The following is a 16,649-nucleotide window of genomic DNA, read 5'->3' on the forward strand; positions in this document are numbered from 1 at the left end:
TAGGTGGATTACCACGCTAGGCACCCTGACCCCTTTTGGACTAAATGAGCAGTTGAGCTTCTCCGCCTTTCTATAATAGTCTATCTATCCACCATGTTTTTTAAGTAATTTTTTAAGATATAGAGGCCCAAAAAAATGTGTGTTTTTTCTGTCCTATATTGATATTAATTATGTCTTTTTGATGCTTTCGAGTTTAGTTGCTGAATTATCTTCATACCATGCTGACTTTATGGATGGTCAAGGAAGACGCGAATAACAATATCCTGATGTATGACAAATTGATCATCCATGTTTGACAGCGGAGAAGGGAGATCCTGTATCTAGTCATCTGACTACTGTATTCTACCAACATCATTATAACATTGCTATGTTGTCTATGGGTCCTCTCGTGGTGATCTTCCCATTTAGTCTTTTTTGCTGTACTTAGCTGGTGAATGAACAGTGGTTTGTTTACTATATGTGTTTGTTTTTTCACCATTTACAATTGATGTTTTATGGTATATTGTACTATGTATCACCGTATCGTTGATGTTTGATATTCTGCTATCAACGATCCGGTTGATTTATAGAGATGATAGTTGGTCACTCATTTATGCGTAGTCTTCCACTACTTTATTGTTAACACTTTTTATTTTTATTCTCACTTATTACTATGCACTCACTCACTTTTGTATTTTATTATGCATTATTTAATATTAATATCCATTATTTTGCACTTATGCAATTTATTCATTACTGTTTGTTTTCATATATACACTATTTTTGTTATTATTATTATATTCTTTATTATTTTTTATTTTTTTATCCAATATGAATGTGGTGTCACTTTGTATATGATTGAATTTATATCATATTCTTCCATAGGGATGTGTTAATTTTTATCCCTTCAGACAAACACTGTGTTGTTCTTGTGATATATATATGTTTTTGTCACATGTTTCTCATTCATTGCTTCACTTTTTTATTATTTATATCCTCTTTTATTTTTCTGGTCCTTACTCTGTAGGACACATAGTGCCTGGACGGCAGTTCTTTAATGTCTGCTGAGTCCTTTACAAGCGAGTCTGGTACATTGTATGGTCTCAAATACAGTACAGGGGAAGAGATGCGAACGTAGGGACTACATGAACGGGCGGCAACACTCACTCTTTTCCCTTTCCCTGGGGTTGCGCATGGAGTGTGAATGCCGGGTGTTCGTCTCTGTCTCCCGTCGTCTGGATGCTGGCCCTGCGCCTGCGCTATCTCCTTGGAGACGCGTCTTTGGAGACGCGCAGGCGCGGTGGTAGTGTGACGACGGCGGATGGAGGTCACGTGACCCCGAGCATTTCCGCACATGCGCCATGGACCGAGGAAAAGGATACAGCTGATTGTACTCATAGACAGATACAGGGGCAATATAAACGGACAGCACACACATCAATTTACACCCCCTGAGGAAGCGATACTCGCGAAACGCGCGTCGGGGTGCCTCAACACTCGGTGGGTCACTTCACTCACACAAACACCTCCATGGGTAAGCCTTCATCTTTTTTATTTTTCTTCATTAGTGGTTCTGTTTTAAGGACATGTGGCTCATTAGGCTCTAGCAGGCCGGCTCCTCTTTTTCCTGGATGTATTTCTGGGACCATACAATCGAACAGTTAAATGTAACTCTTATGGTAGCAGTCGGTAGTTTTTCATCTGCTGCTGTCCTCGATACACTATTTGATAGTGAGATTGCACTGTACCCGTTACAGTGAACCAGCAATATTTGCATGTTACGGCTAGGTGCTTTCTCTCTCCTCCACATACCTATTTATTTATTAACGGAACCTTTAATACTGTAATACTTATTGCATGCCTATGTTGTAGGTTGTTTGATATTTGACCCGCCTATTGACTTTCAGTTATATACACCTCGTTGTGTACTTGTGTTTTTATATATTTTTGTATTTTTTGAGTGTTACAATAAAATTATATATTCTTGTGTACTTATAGTTTATGACTCCTTTTCTCTTGGTTTTTGAGCCCTGAGCATGGAAGTCAACTACTGTATAAAGGGGCCAGGGATAGATGGGAAACAACCCCCAGGGGTCATATTATGGGACCACTCAGATGACAGCTGTGCAGTGTAGTGGTGGAGCGTAGGTTGCGGGCGGTGGAGTACGGTGTGGGTTTCGGTGGAGCGTGGGTTTCGGTGGAGCGCGGGTTACGGTGTAATGTACCGTGTGGGTTGCGGTGAAGCGCGGGTTGTGGTGGAGTACCGTGTGGGCTGAGGTGGAGCGCGGGCTGAGGTGGAGCGCGGGCTGCCGTGGAGCGCGGGCTGCCGTGGAGCGCGGGCTGCCGTGGAGCGCGGGCTGCCGTGGAGCGCGGGCTGCCGTGGAGCGCGGGTTGCCGTGGAGCGCGGGTTGCCGTGGAGCGCGGGTTGCCGTGGAGCGCGGGTTGCCGCGGAGCGCGGGTTGGGGGCTTCTTACTTCTATAGAGTTGCTGGACACAGGATCAAATCCATCACAGACCAGTATGAGGAGCGTGTCCCCCACACCGCGAAGCGCCTGCACAGCCTCCGTGTGGGTCATTCCCAGCAAGCTCTGCTGATTCACCTCCAGAATTCGCATGCCGACATTTAGTCGTCTGTCACGGGCTGCGGCCCCGGAGGAGCTCACCTGGAAGAAGAGACAAGAGGAGATTCAGTGGCGAGGATATCCAGGGCCCGGGGCGTTCTTATACAGGGGCCAGGCTCCTACAATGTGGATGAGGGATCAGTCACCGACTTTATAAGGCCAGACGTGGACGGCACCACCATAAAGGGGCTCAATGTAACATGCCCCTGAGGTTATGACCCGCAGCACAACATCTAGTGGTCACAGCTGGTACTGCAGGGTGGCATAACCGCTGTACAAACACAGGGAGACAGAGGTAAAAACGACTGGAAACATTAAATGGTGCCATAAAGCAACGTAACGAGACCAACGAATAAACTGGGAAGTACGAGAGAGTGTGATATATTCCTCCCACAACATCCGCATCACAACCCCCAACAGCCATACTCACCTTAGAGATAAACACGCCCTCATCAGAGGGGTCCAGGGGGTTTCCGGGGTGGCCCTTCGCTCCGCCTCGAATGCTTATCCCCAGTTTCTCACCTGGAGTCTTCACAATGCAGATCTCCTACAGAAAGCAAAGAGACAAATATAATAATATATATCAGTGATGTCAGTAACAGGGGGCGGGGCTGTGACAACCTCTCACACATGATATACAGGCCGGTTGTCAGTAGTAATAGATGAATAGCTGTTACTGTATATAAGATGTGTGGATCTCATGTCTGATCACATGTAATTATATTATATATCAGTGATGTCAGTAACAGGGGGCGGGGCTGTGACAACCTCTCACACATGGTATACAGGCTGGTTGTCAGTAGTAATAGATGAATAGCTGTTACTGTATATAAGATGTGTGGATCTCATGTCTGATCACAGTGTAATTATATTATATATCAGTGATGTCAGTAACAGGGGGCGGGGCTGTGACAACCTCTCACACGATATACAGGCTGGTTGTCAGTAGTAATAGATGAATAGCTGTTACTGTATATAAGATGTGTGGATCTCATGTCTGATCACAATGTAATTATATTATATATCAGTGATGTCAGTAACAGGGGGCGGGGCTGTGACAACCTCTCACACATGATATACGGGCTGGTTGTCAGTAGTAATAGATGAATAGCTGTGACTGTATATAAGATGTGTGGATCTCATGTCTGATCACATGTAATTATATTATATATCAGTGATGTCAGTAACAGGGGGCGGAGCTGTGACAACCTCTCACACATGATATACAGGCAGGTTGTCAGTAGTAATAGATGAATAGCTGTTACTGTATATAAGATGTGTGGATCTCATGTCTGGTCACATGTAATTATATTATATATCAGTGATGTCAGTAACAGGGGGCGGGGCTGTGACAACCTCTCACACATGATATACAGGCTGGTTGTCAGTAGTAATAGATGAATAGCTGTTACTGTATATAAGATGTGTGGATCTCATGTCTGATCACAGTGTAATTATATTATATATCAGTGATGTCAGTAACAGGGGGCGGGGCTGTGACAACCTCTCACACATGATATACAGGCTGGTTGTCAGTAGTAATAGATGAATAGCTGTGACTGTATATAAGATGTGTGGATCTCATGTCTGATCACATGTAATTATATTATATATCAGTGATGTCAGTAACAGGGGGCGGGGCTGTGACAACCTCTAACACATGATATACAGGCAGGTTGTCAGTAGTAATAGATGAATAGCTGTTACTGTATATAAGATGTGTGGATCTCATGTCTGATCACAATGTAATTATATTATATATCAGTGATGTCAGTAACAGGGGGCGGAGCTGTGACAACCTCTCACACAGGATATACAGGCTGGTTGTCAGTAGTAATAGATGAATAGCTGTTACTGTATATAAGATGTGTGGATCTCATGTCTGATCACAGTGTAATTATATTATATATCAGTGATGTCAGTAACAGGGGGCGGGGCTGTGACAACTTCTCACACATGATATACAGGCTGGTTGTCAGTAGTAATAGATGAATAGCTGTGAAAGTATATAAGATGTGTGGATCTCATGTCTGATCACAGTGTAATTATATTATATATCAGTGATGTCAGTAACAGGGGGCGGGGCTGTGACAACCTCTCACACATGATACACAGGCTGGTGTCAGTAGTAATAGATGAATAGCTGTTACTGTATATAAGATGTGTGGATCTCATGTCTGATCACAATGTAATTATATTATATATCAGTGATGTCAGTAACAGGGGGCGGGGCTGTGACAACCTCTCACACATGATATACAGGCTGGTTGTCAGTAGTAATAGATGAATAGCTGTTACTGTATATAAGATGTGTGGATCTCATGTCTGATCACATGTAATTATATTATATATCAGTGATGTCAGTAACAGGGGGCGGGGCTGTGACAACCTCTCACACATGATATACAGGCTGGTTGTCAGTAGTAATAGATGAATAGCTGTTACTGTATATAAGATGTGTGGATCTCATGTCTGATCACAATGTAATTATATTATATATCAGTGATGTCAGTAACAGGGGGCGGGGCTGTGACAACCTCTCACACATGATATACAGGCTGGTTGTCAGTAGTAATAGATGAATAGCTGTTACTGTATATAAGATGTGTGGATCTCATGTAATTATATTATATATCAGTGATGTCAGTAACAGGGGGCGGGGCTGTGACAACCTCTCACACATGATATACAGGCTGGTTGTCAGTAGTAATAGATGAATAGCTGTTACTGTATATAAGATGTGTGGATCTCATGTCTGATCACAATGTAATTATATTATATATCAGTGATGTCAGTAACAGGGGGCGGAGCTGTGACAACCTCTCACATGATATACAGGCTGGTTCTCAGTAGTAATAGATGAATAGCGGTTACTGTATATAAGATGTGTGGATCTCATGTCTGATCACAGTGCAATTATATTATATATCAGTGATGTCAGTAACAGGGGGCGGGGCTGTGACAACTTCTCACACATGATATACAGGCTGGTTGTCAGTAGTAATAGATGAATAGCTGTTACTGTATATAAGATGTGTGGATCTCATGTCTGATCACAGTGTAATTATATTATATATCAGTGATGTCAGTAACAGGGGGCGGGGCTGTGACAACCTCTCACACATGATATACAGGCTGGTTGTCAGTAGTAATAGATGAATAGCTGTTACTGTATATAAGATGTGTGGATCTCATGTCTGATCACAATGTAATTATATTATATATCAGTGATGTCAGTAACAGGGGGCGGGGCTGTGACAACCTCTCAAACATGATATACAGGCTGGTTGTCAGTAGTAATAGATGAATAGCTGTTACTGTATATAAGATGTGTGGATCTCATGTCTGATCACAATGTAATTATATTATATATCAGTGATGTCAGTAACAGGGGGCGGGGCTGTGACAACCTCTCACACATGATATACAGGCTGGTTGTCAGTAGTAATAGATGAATAGCTGTTACTGTATATAAGATGTGTGGATCTCATGTCTGATCACAGTGTAATTATATTATATATCAGTGATGTCAGTAACAGGGGGCGGGGCTGTGACAACCTCTCACACATGATATACAGGCTGGTTGTCAGTAGTAATAGATGAATAGCTGTTACTGTATATAAGATGTGTGGATCTCATGTCTGATCACATGTAATTATATTATATATCAGTGATGTCAGTAACAGGGGGCGGGGCTGTGACAACCTCTCACACATGATATACAGGCTGGTGGTCAGTAGTAATAGATGAATAGCTGTGACTGTATATAAGATGTGTGGATCTCATGTCTGATCACATGTAATTATATTATATATCAGTGATGTCAGTTACAGGGGGCGGGGCTGTGACCCCTCACACATGATATACAGGCTGGTTGTCAGTAGTAATAGATGAATAGCTGTTACTGTATATAAGATGTGTGGATCTCATGTCTGATCACAATGTAATTATATTATATATCAGTGATGTCAGTAACAGGGGGCGGAGCTGTGACAACCTCTCACACATGATATACAGGCTGGTTGTCAGTAGTAATAGATGAATAGCTGTGACTGTATATAAGATGTGTGGATCTCATGTCTGATCACAGTGTAATTATATTATATATATGTGATGTTAGTAACAGGGGGCGGGGCTGTGACAACCTCTCACACATGATATACAGGCTGGTTGTCAGTAGTAATAGATGAATAGCTGTGACTGTATATAAGATGTGTGGATCTCATGTCTGATCACAATGTAATTATATTATATATCAGTGATGTCAGTAACAGGGGGCGGGGCTGTGACAACCTCTCACACATGATATACAGGCTGGTTGTCAGTAGTAATAGATGAATAGCTGTGACTGTATATAAGATGTGTGGATCTCATGTCTGATCACAGTGTAATTATATTATATATCAGTGATGTCAGTAACAGGGGGTGGGGCTGTGACAACCTCTCACACAGGATATACAGGCAGGTTGTCAGTAGTAATAGATGAATAGCTGTGACTGTATATAAGATGTGTGGATCTCATGTCTGATCACAGTGTAATTATATTATATATCAGTGATGTCAGTAACAGGGGGCGGGGCTGTGACAACCTCTCACACATGATATACAGGCTGGTTGTCAGTAGTAATAGATGAATAGCTGTTACTGTATATAAGATGTGTGGATCTCATGTCTGATCACAATGTGATTATATTATATATCAGTGATGTCAGTAACAGGGGGCGGAGCTGTGACAACCTCTCACACATGATATACAGGCTGGTTGTCAGTAGTAATAGATGAGTAGCTGTTACTGTATATAAGATGTGTGGATCTCATGTCTGATCACAATGTAATTATATTATATATCAGTGATGTCAGTAACAGGAGGCGGGGCTGTGACAACCTCTCTCACATGATACACAGGCTGGTTGTCAGTAGTAATAGATGAATAGCTGTTACTGTATATAAGATGTGTGGATCTCATGTAATTATATTATATATCAGTGATGTCAGTAACAGGGGGCGGGGCTGTGACAACCTCTCACACATGATATACAGGCTGGTTGTCAGTAGTAATAGATGAATAGCTGTTACTGTGTATAAGATGTGTGGATCTCATGTCTGATCAAAATGTAATTATATTATATATCAGTGATGTCAGTAACAGGGGGCGGAGCTGTGACAACCTCTCACACATGATATACAGGCTGGTGGTCAGCAGTAATAGATGAATAGCTGTGACTGTATATAAGATGTGTGGATCTCATGTCTGATCACAGTGTAATTATATTATATATCAGTGATGTCAGTAACAGGGGGCGGGGCTGTGACAACCTCTCACACATGATATACAGGCTGGTTGTCAGTAGTAATAGATGAATAGCTGTTACTGTATATAAGATGTGTGGATCTCATGTCTGATCACAGTGTAATTATATTATATATCAGTGATGTCAGTAACAGGGGGCGGGGCTGTGACAACCTCTCACACATGATATACAGGCTGGTTGTCAGTAGTAGATGAATAGCTGTTACTGTATATAAGATGTGTGGATCTCATGTCTGATCACAGTGTAATTATATTATATATCAGTGATGTCAGTAACAGGGGGCGGGGCTGTGACAACCTCTCACACATGGTATACAGGCTGGTTGTCAGTAGTAATAGATGAATAGCTGTGACTGTATATAAGATGTGTGGATCTCATGTCTGATCACAGTGTAATTATATTATATATCAGTGATGTCAGTAACAGGGGGCGGGGCTGTGACAACCTCTCACACATGATACACAGGCTGGTGTCAGTAGTAATAGATGAATAGCTGTGACTGTATATAAGATGTGTGGATCTCATGTCTGATCACAATGTAATTATATTATATATCAGTGATGTCAGTAACAGGGGGCGGGGCTGTGACAACCTCTCACACATGATACACAGGCTGGTGTCAGTAGTAATAGATGAATAGCTGTTACTGTATATAAGATGTGTGGATCTCATGTCTGATCACAATGTAATTATATTATATATCAGTGATGTCAGTAACAGGAGGCGGGGCTGTGACAACCTCTCTCACATGATATACAGGCTGGTTGTCAGTAGTAATAGATGAATAGCTGTGACTGTATATAAGATGTGTGGATCTCATGTCTGATCACAGTGTAATTATATTATATATCAGTGATGTCAGTAACAGGGGGCGGAGCTGTGACAACCTCTCACACATGATATACAGGCTGGTTGTCAGTAGTAATAGATGAATAGCTGTTACTGTATATAAGATGTGTGGATCTCATGTCTGATCACAGTGTAATTATATTATATATCAGTGATGTCAGTAACGGGGCGGAGCTGTGACAACCTCTCACACATGATATACAGGCTGGTTGTCAGTAGTAATAGATGACTAGCTGTGACTGTATATAAGATGTGTGGATCTCATGTCTGATCACAATGTAATTATATTATATATCAGTGATGTCAGTAACAGGGGGCGGGGCTGTGACAACCTCTCACACATGATATGCAGGCTGGTTGTCAGTAGTAATAGATGAATAGCTGTGACTGTATATAAGATGTGTGGATCTCATGTCTGATCACAATGTAATTATATTATATATCAGTGATGTCAGTAACAGGGGGCGGGGCTGTGACAACCTCTCACACATGATATACAGGCAGGTTGTCAGTAGTAATAGATGACTAGCTGTGACTGTATATAAGATGTGTGGATCTCATGTCTGATCACATGTAATTATATTATATATCAGTGATGTCAGTAACAGGGGGCGGGGCTGTGACAACCTCTCACACATGATATACAGGCTGGTTGTCAGTAGTAATAGATGAATAGCTGTGACTGTATATAAGATGTGTGGATCTCATGTCTGATCACATGTAATTATATTATATATCAGTGATGTCAGTAACAGGGGGCGGGGCTGTGACAACCTCTCACACATGATATACAGGCTGGTTGTCAGTAGTAATAGATGAATAGCTGTTACTGTATATAAGATGTGTGGATCTCATGTCTGATCACAGTGTAATTATATTATATATCAGTGATGTCAGTAACAGGGGGCGGGGCTGTGACAACCTCTCACACATGATATACAGGCTGGTGGTCAGTAGTAGTAGATGAATAGCTGTTACTGTATATAAGATGTGTGGGTCTCATGTAATTATATTATATATCAGTGATGTCAGTAACAGGGGGCGGGGCTGTGACAACCTCTCACACATGATATACAGGCTGGTGGTCAGTAGTAATAGATGAGTAGCTGTGACTGTATATAAGATGTGTGGATTTCATGTCTGATCACAGTGTAATTATATTATATATCAGTGATGTCAGTAACAGGGGGCGGAGCTGTGACAACCTCTCACACATGATATACAGGCTGGTTGTCAGTAGTAATAGATGAATAGCTGTTACTGTATATAAGATGTGTGGATCTCATGTCTGATCACATGTAATTATATTATATATCAGTGATGTCAGTAACAGGGGGCGGGGCTGTGACAACCTCTCACACATGATATACAGGCTGGTTGTCAGTAGTAATAGATGAATAGCTGTTACTGTATATAAGATGTGTGGATCTCATGTCTGATCACAATGTAATTATATTATATATCAGTGATGTCAGTAACAGGGGGCGGGGCTGTGACAACCTCTCACACATGATATACAGGCTGGTTGTCAGTAGTAATAGATGAATAGCTGTTACTATATATAAGATGTGTGGATCTCATGTCTGATCACATGTAATTATATTATATATCAGTGATGTCAGTAACAGGGGGCGGGGCTGTGACAACCTCTCACACATGATATACAGGCTGGTTGGCAGTAGTAATAGATGAATAGCTGTTACTGTATATAAGATGTGTGGATCTCATGTCTGATCACAGTGTAATTATATTATATATCAGTGATGTCAGTAACAGGGGGCGGGGCTGTGACAACCTCTCACACATGATATACAGGCTGGTTGTCAGTAGTAATAGATGAATAGCTGTTACTGTATATAAGATGTGTGGATCTCATGTCTGATCACAGTGTAATTATATTATATATCAGTGATGTCAATAACAGGGGCGGGGCTGTGACAACCTCTCACACATGATATACAGGCTGGTTGGCAGTAGTAATAGATGAATAGCTGTTACTGTATATAAGATGTGTGGATCTCATGTCTGATCACAGTGTAATTATATTATATATCAGTGATGTCAGTAACAGGGGGCGGAGCTGTGACAACCTCTCACACATGATATACAGGCTGGTTGTCAGTAGTAATAGATGAATAGCTGTTACTGTATATAAGATGTGTGGATCTCATGTCTGATCACAGTGTAATTATATTATATATCAGTGATGTCAGTAACAGGGGGCGGAGCTGTGACAACCTCTCACACATGATATACAGGCTGGTTGTCAGTAGTAATAGATGAATAGCTGTTACTGTATATAAGATGTGTGGATCTCATGTCTGATCACAGTGTAATTATATTATATATCAGTGATGTCAGTAACGGGGCGGAGCTGTGACAACCTCTCACACATGATATACAGGCTGGTTGTCAGTAGTAATAGATGACTAGCTGTGACTGTATATAAGATGTGTGGATCTCATGTCTGATCACAATGTAATTATATTATATATCAGTGATGTCAGTAACAGGGGGCGGGGCTGTGACAACCTCTCACACATGATATACAGGCTGGTTGTCAGTAGTAATAGATGAATAGCTGTTACTGTATATAAGATGTGTGGATCTCATGTCTGATCACAGTGTAATTATATTATATATCAGTGATGTCAGTAACAGGGGGCGGGGCTGTGACAACCTCTCACACATGATATACAGGCTGGTGGTCAGTAGTAGTAGATGAATAGCTGTTACTGTATATAAGATGTGCGGATCTCATGTCTGATCCCAGTGTAATTATATTATATATCAGTGATGTCAGTAACAGGGGGCGGGGCTGTGACAACCTCTCACACATGATATACAGGCTGGTGGTCAGTAGTAATAGATGAGTAGCTGTGACTGTATATAAGATGTGCGGATCTCATGTCTGATCCCAGTGTAATTATATTATATATCAGTGATGTCAGTAACAGGGGGTGGGGCTGTGACAACCTCTCACACATGATATACAGGCTGGTTGTCAGTAGTAATAGATGAATAGCTGTTACTGTATATACGATGTGTGGATCTCATGCCTGATCACAGTGTAATTATATTATATATCAGTGATGTCAGTAACAGGGGGCGGGGCTGTGACAACCTCTCACACATGATATACAGGCTGGTTGTCAGTAGTAATAGATGAATAGCTGTTACTGTATATAAGATGTGTGGATTTCATGTCTGATCACAGTGTAATTATATTATATATCAGTGATGTCAGTAACAGGGGGCGGAGCTGTGACAACCTCTCACACATGATATACAGGCTGGTTGTCAGTAGTAATAGATGAATAGCTGTTACTGTATATAAGATGTGTGGATTTCATGTCTGATCACAGTGTAATTATATTATATATCAGTGATGTCAGTAACAGGGGGCGGAGCTGTGACAACCTCTCACACATGATATACAGGCTGGTTGTCAGTAGTAATAGATGAATAGCTGTTACTGTATATAAGATGTGTGGATCTCATGTCTGATCACATGTAATTATATTATATATCAGTGATGTCAGTAACAGGGGGCGGGGCTGTGACAACCTCTCACACATGGTATACAGGCTGGTTGTCAGTAGTAATAGATGAATAGCTGTTACTGTATATAAGATGTGTGGATCTCATGTCTGATCACATGTAATTATATTATATATCAGTGATGTCAGTAACAGGGGGCGGGGCTGTGACAACCTCTCACACATGATATACAGGCTGGTTGTCAGTAGTAATAGATGAATAGCTGTGACTGTATATAAGATGTGTGGATCTCATGTCTGATCACATGTAATTATATTATATATCAGTGATGTCAGTAACAGGGGGCGGGGCTGTGACAACCTCTCACACATGATATACAGGCTGGTTGTCAGTAGTAATAGATGAATAGCTGTTACTGTATATAAGATGTGTGGATCTCATGTCTGATCACAATGTAATTATATTATATATCAGTGATGTCAGTAACAGGGGGCGGGGCTGTGACAACCTCTCACACATGATATACAGGCTGGTTGTCAGTAGTAATAGATGAATAGCTGTTACTGTATATAAGATGTGTGGATCTCATGTCTGATCACAGTGTAATTATATTATATATCAGTGATGTCAGTAACAGGGGGCGGGGCTGTGACAACCTCTCACACATGATATACAGGCTGGTTGTCAGTAGTAATAGATGAATAGCTGTTACTGTATATAAGATGTGTGGATCTCATGTCTGATCACAGTGTAATTATATTATATATCAGTGATGTCAGTAACAGGGGGCGGAGCTGTGACAACCTCTGACACATGATATACAGGCTGGTGGTCAGTAGTAATAGATGAGTAGCTGTGACTGTATATAAGATGTGTGGATCTCATGTCTGATCACAGTGTAATTATATTATATATCAGTGATGTCAGTAACAGGGGGCGGGGCTGTGACAACCTCTCACACATGATATACAGGCTGGTGGTCAGTAGTAATAGATGAGTAGCTGTGACTGTATATAAGATGTGTGGATCTCATGTTTGATCACAGTGTAATTATATTATATATCAGTGATGTCAGTAACAGGGGGCGGGGCTGTGACAACCTCTCACACATGATATACAGGCTGGTTGTCAGTAGTAATAGATGAGTAGCTGTTACTGTATATAAGATGTGTGGATCTCATGTCTGATCACAGTGTAATTATATTATATATCAGTGATGTCAGTAACAGGGGGCGGGGCTGTGACAACCTCTCACACATGATATACAGGCTGGTTGTCAGTAGTAATAGATGAATAGCTGTTACTGTATATAAGATGTGTGGATCTCATGTCTGATCACAATGTAATTATATTATATATCAGTGATGTCAGTAACAGGGGGCGGGGCTGTGACAACCTCTCACACATGATATACAGGCTGGTGGTCAGTAGTAATAGATGAGTAGCTGTGACTGTATATAAGATGTGTGGGTCTCTTGAGCAGCATGTATTCGGCTGCAGGTATCAGGGGATTTATTGTGGGTATAATGTTCCTTTCTGCTCCGGATCTCCCTGCAGTCACGTTGGCTATGTCGTGACTCTGCGGTGTCCGTCCCCCCCCCATGACCTCAGTGCCCCCTCCCCCCAGCAGCTGGACGCTGTAGATTTAGTAGGACAGCGCTATAACGGGGTGAATATTTATCCAGATTCATCAAGAAGTCATGCCGGGAAATGACACAAATATAATCTATATATAACACAGAGTAAATGTTCTGCTCCAGTCACATCCAGAGCTGCGCTCACAATTCTGCTATTACTTCATGTCTTATACTTCAGTCACATCTATGTTTCAGACAATTTTGAATGCAGCTCTGGATGTGAGTGGAGCATAGAACATGATGTGAATGCAGAATTGTGACTGCCGATGGTGTTAGGTGATTTTGGGTTGTGGAGTGACTGGAGCATCAGGGAGCGGAGATCAGATCTCCGGGCAGACGAGTTTAGAACTGAACTTATCGCTGGGGCGCTGCAGCGCCACAACAGCGTGGCCCCCGGGGTCACCCCCACTACGGGCCGCACACCACCACTCATCAGATAAATAAGTGACGCGGTACCTGCATGCCGGGGGGCGGAGGGTCTCTCCTCACCAGCAGGTGGAGCTCCGGAGCAGGGCACAGAAGGGCCTTCACAGCTTCCTGGTGGGTGGCGTGTCTCAGGTCAACCCCGGCTGCCTCTAAGATCCGATCCCCCACCCGGAGACCACTGCGTGCTGCCACCCCGCGGGAAATCACCTGCCGGAGAAACGGAAGAGGCGGTCATAGTGATACAATGTAACGAAAACAGAATAATAACGACACAATGTAACGAGAACAGAATAATAACGACACAATGTAACGAGAACAGAATAATAACGACACAATGTAACGAGAACAGAATAATAACGACACAATGTAACAAAAACAGAATAATAACGACACAATGTAACAAAAACAGAATAATAACGACACAATGTGACGCCACCGAGGACACAGAATCCTAAAGGGGTTTTCCCACAACCACGTGTCCCCTTTTTCACAGGATAGGGGGATACATGTGTGATCACTGGGGGTCCGGCCACTGGGACCCCCAGCGCTGAGGAGTCCCATAGAAATGAATGGATCGGCGGTCGGTCACACACCCGGCATCTATTATCATGGGGCAGATTGCGGGACTATCAGTTCCCCGATCTCCTCATCTCTGGGGGTCCCAGCGGTCGGACCCCCAGTGATCACACAAGGATCGCCTCTTCTGTGAATAAGGGAAAACCCCTTTAACCTTTCACTGCTGGACAATTTTCACACTTTTGACATAAAATAATAAACCACATTGCACCCCCATATTTAAATATCTCCCACATTGTGAGAACGGCCCCCGACACGTCACTATCGGGGGCGCCTGCAAAGCGAGACGCATAAAAAGTCGTGTTTGGGGCTAAAAGTCCGACCCCAGCGGAGCCCGAGACGCACGACATCTCCGAATATAAAAGATGCGCAGCGTCTCCCACACGACCTCCAGCTAGAATATCCGAGGCTCGGAGACGGCAGGGGGCGAGGACACGGGCAGGGGGCGAGGACACGGGCAGGGGGCGAGGACACGGGCAGGGGGCGAGGACACGGGCAGCCGCGCATCTTCTCACCCCGGTAGTAGGAAATAGGGGGGACAATATGAAGGAAAGTCCCAGTACCCCCCCTCCCCCCACACCCGGGATCCTTCTTCCTGCTCTCACCTGCAGCTCCCTCCCCCCTCCCGTATACAGACACAGAGCCAGAAAGTAAAACTTCTCACCCTGCCCCCATGTGAACGATCGCTGCACAGGTTCCTGAGGCTGGGACACCGGTCCCTATTCAGACAGGAAGATGTGAGCGACAGTCCTTATCGTCTAGTCGCAGCAAGCGTTGGAGTCGTGGCGCGTCACATACGGCAGTGAGAGGGTTAAAGGCAGATTCCAGTCTCATCATTCTCAGTATCATGAAGAGTTCTACAAATTTCTCATCTACTTTCTGTATCGATCCCTCACAGTTCAAGATCTCTGCTTGCTGTCCTTAAATGGACACCTACATTGTTTACTCGCGGGGATATAAATCTGTCCTGGTCATGTGATGGACGCACAGCTGCGCGGCTCGTTACAGTCACAGCGCGTGTATCAGAGCCGTCTCTGCGTCCATCACATGACCGGGACAGATTTATATCCCCGGGAGTTAACCATAAAGGTTCGCATTTAGGGACAGCAAGCAGAGCTCTTACAAACCATAAGGAATTCATGCAGAAAGTATACAGGAAATCTGCAGGACTTTTTCTTATAGAAGGAATAACGGGCGCTGTCGCTTTAAGTGCCGGAAGACGTCGCTCACCTTCGAGATGAAGACTCCAGGTTCAGAGATTCCAAAGGGGTGGCTGGAATGGTCGCTGCCCCCCACTATGCTGAGTCCCAGGGGACCCCCGGCTTTGACCAGACAGATATCCTGTATACAATAAGATAAACACGGGTCAGACACCAACTCCGGTCCTGCAGCTCATACCCTGCTATAATGTGGGGGACCCCCGATCATCAGGACCCCCCCTCATCTATAATATTGATCCCCATAATAGATGATCAGCCGGCGGGGGTCCACCCTCCCCTCCCCCCCAGGACGGCCGCAGTGACGTGTTGTATGGAGAGGTGACCCAGCTCCGTCGTCCCCTCAGCAGCCGTCCTGCGATCTGTGGGGGACTCCGCGGTCGGAACCCCTATACAATGACTAGAAGATCCTATAAAGCGTCAGGACCCCCATCCTATAAAGCGTCAGGACCCCCCTCCTATAAAGAGTCAGGACCCCCCTCCTATAAAGCGTCAGGACCCCCATCCTATAAAGCGTCAGGACCCCCCTCC

At 43.4% G+C, this 16,649-nt stretch overlaps 1 protein-coding gene across 1 annotated transcript in view; it reads right to left on the reverse strand.

The window, feature by feature from the left end:
• The window catches only part of SCRIB (scribble planar cell polarity protein), a gene marked incomplete at its 5' end in the record, with an annotated part of 90,354 nt that overhangs the window by 31,178 nt on the left and 42,527 nt on the right, over positions 1-16,649 (reverse strand). The window contains 4 exon segments of the mRNA XM_075847668.1: positions 2,454-2,642; positions 3,031-3,147; positions 14,356-14,532; positions 16,132-16,242. Coding sequence (XP_075703783.1) covers positions 2,454-2,642; positions 3,031-3,147; positions 14,356-14,532; positions 16,132-16,242 — 594 coding nt within the window.

The sequence above is a fragment of the Rhinoderma darwinii genome (genome assembly GCF_050947455.1).
Source record: "Rhinoderma darwinii isolate aRhiDar2 chromosome 5 unlocalized genomic scaffold, aRhiDar2.hap1 SUPER_5_unloc_55, whole genome shotgun sequence".
In the NCBI taxonomy this organism is placed as follows: domain Eukaryota; kingdom Metazoa; phylum Chordata; class Amphibia; order Anura; family Rhinodermatidae; genus Rhinoderma; species Rhinoderma darwinii.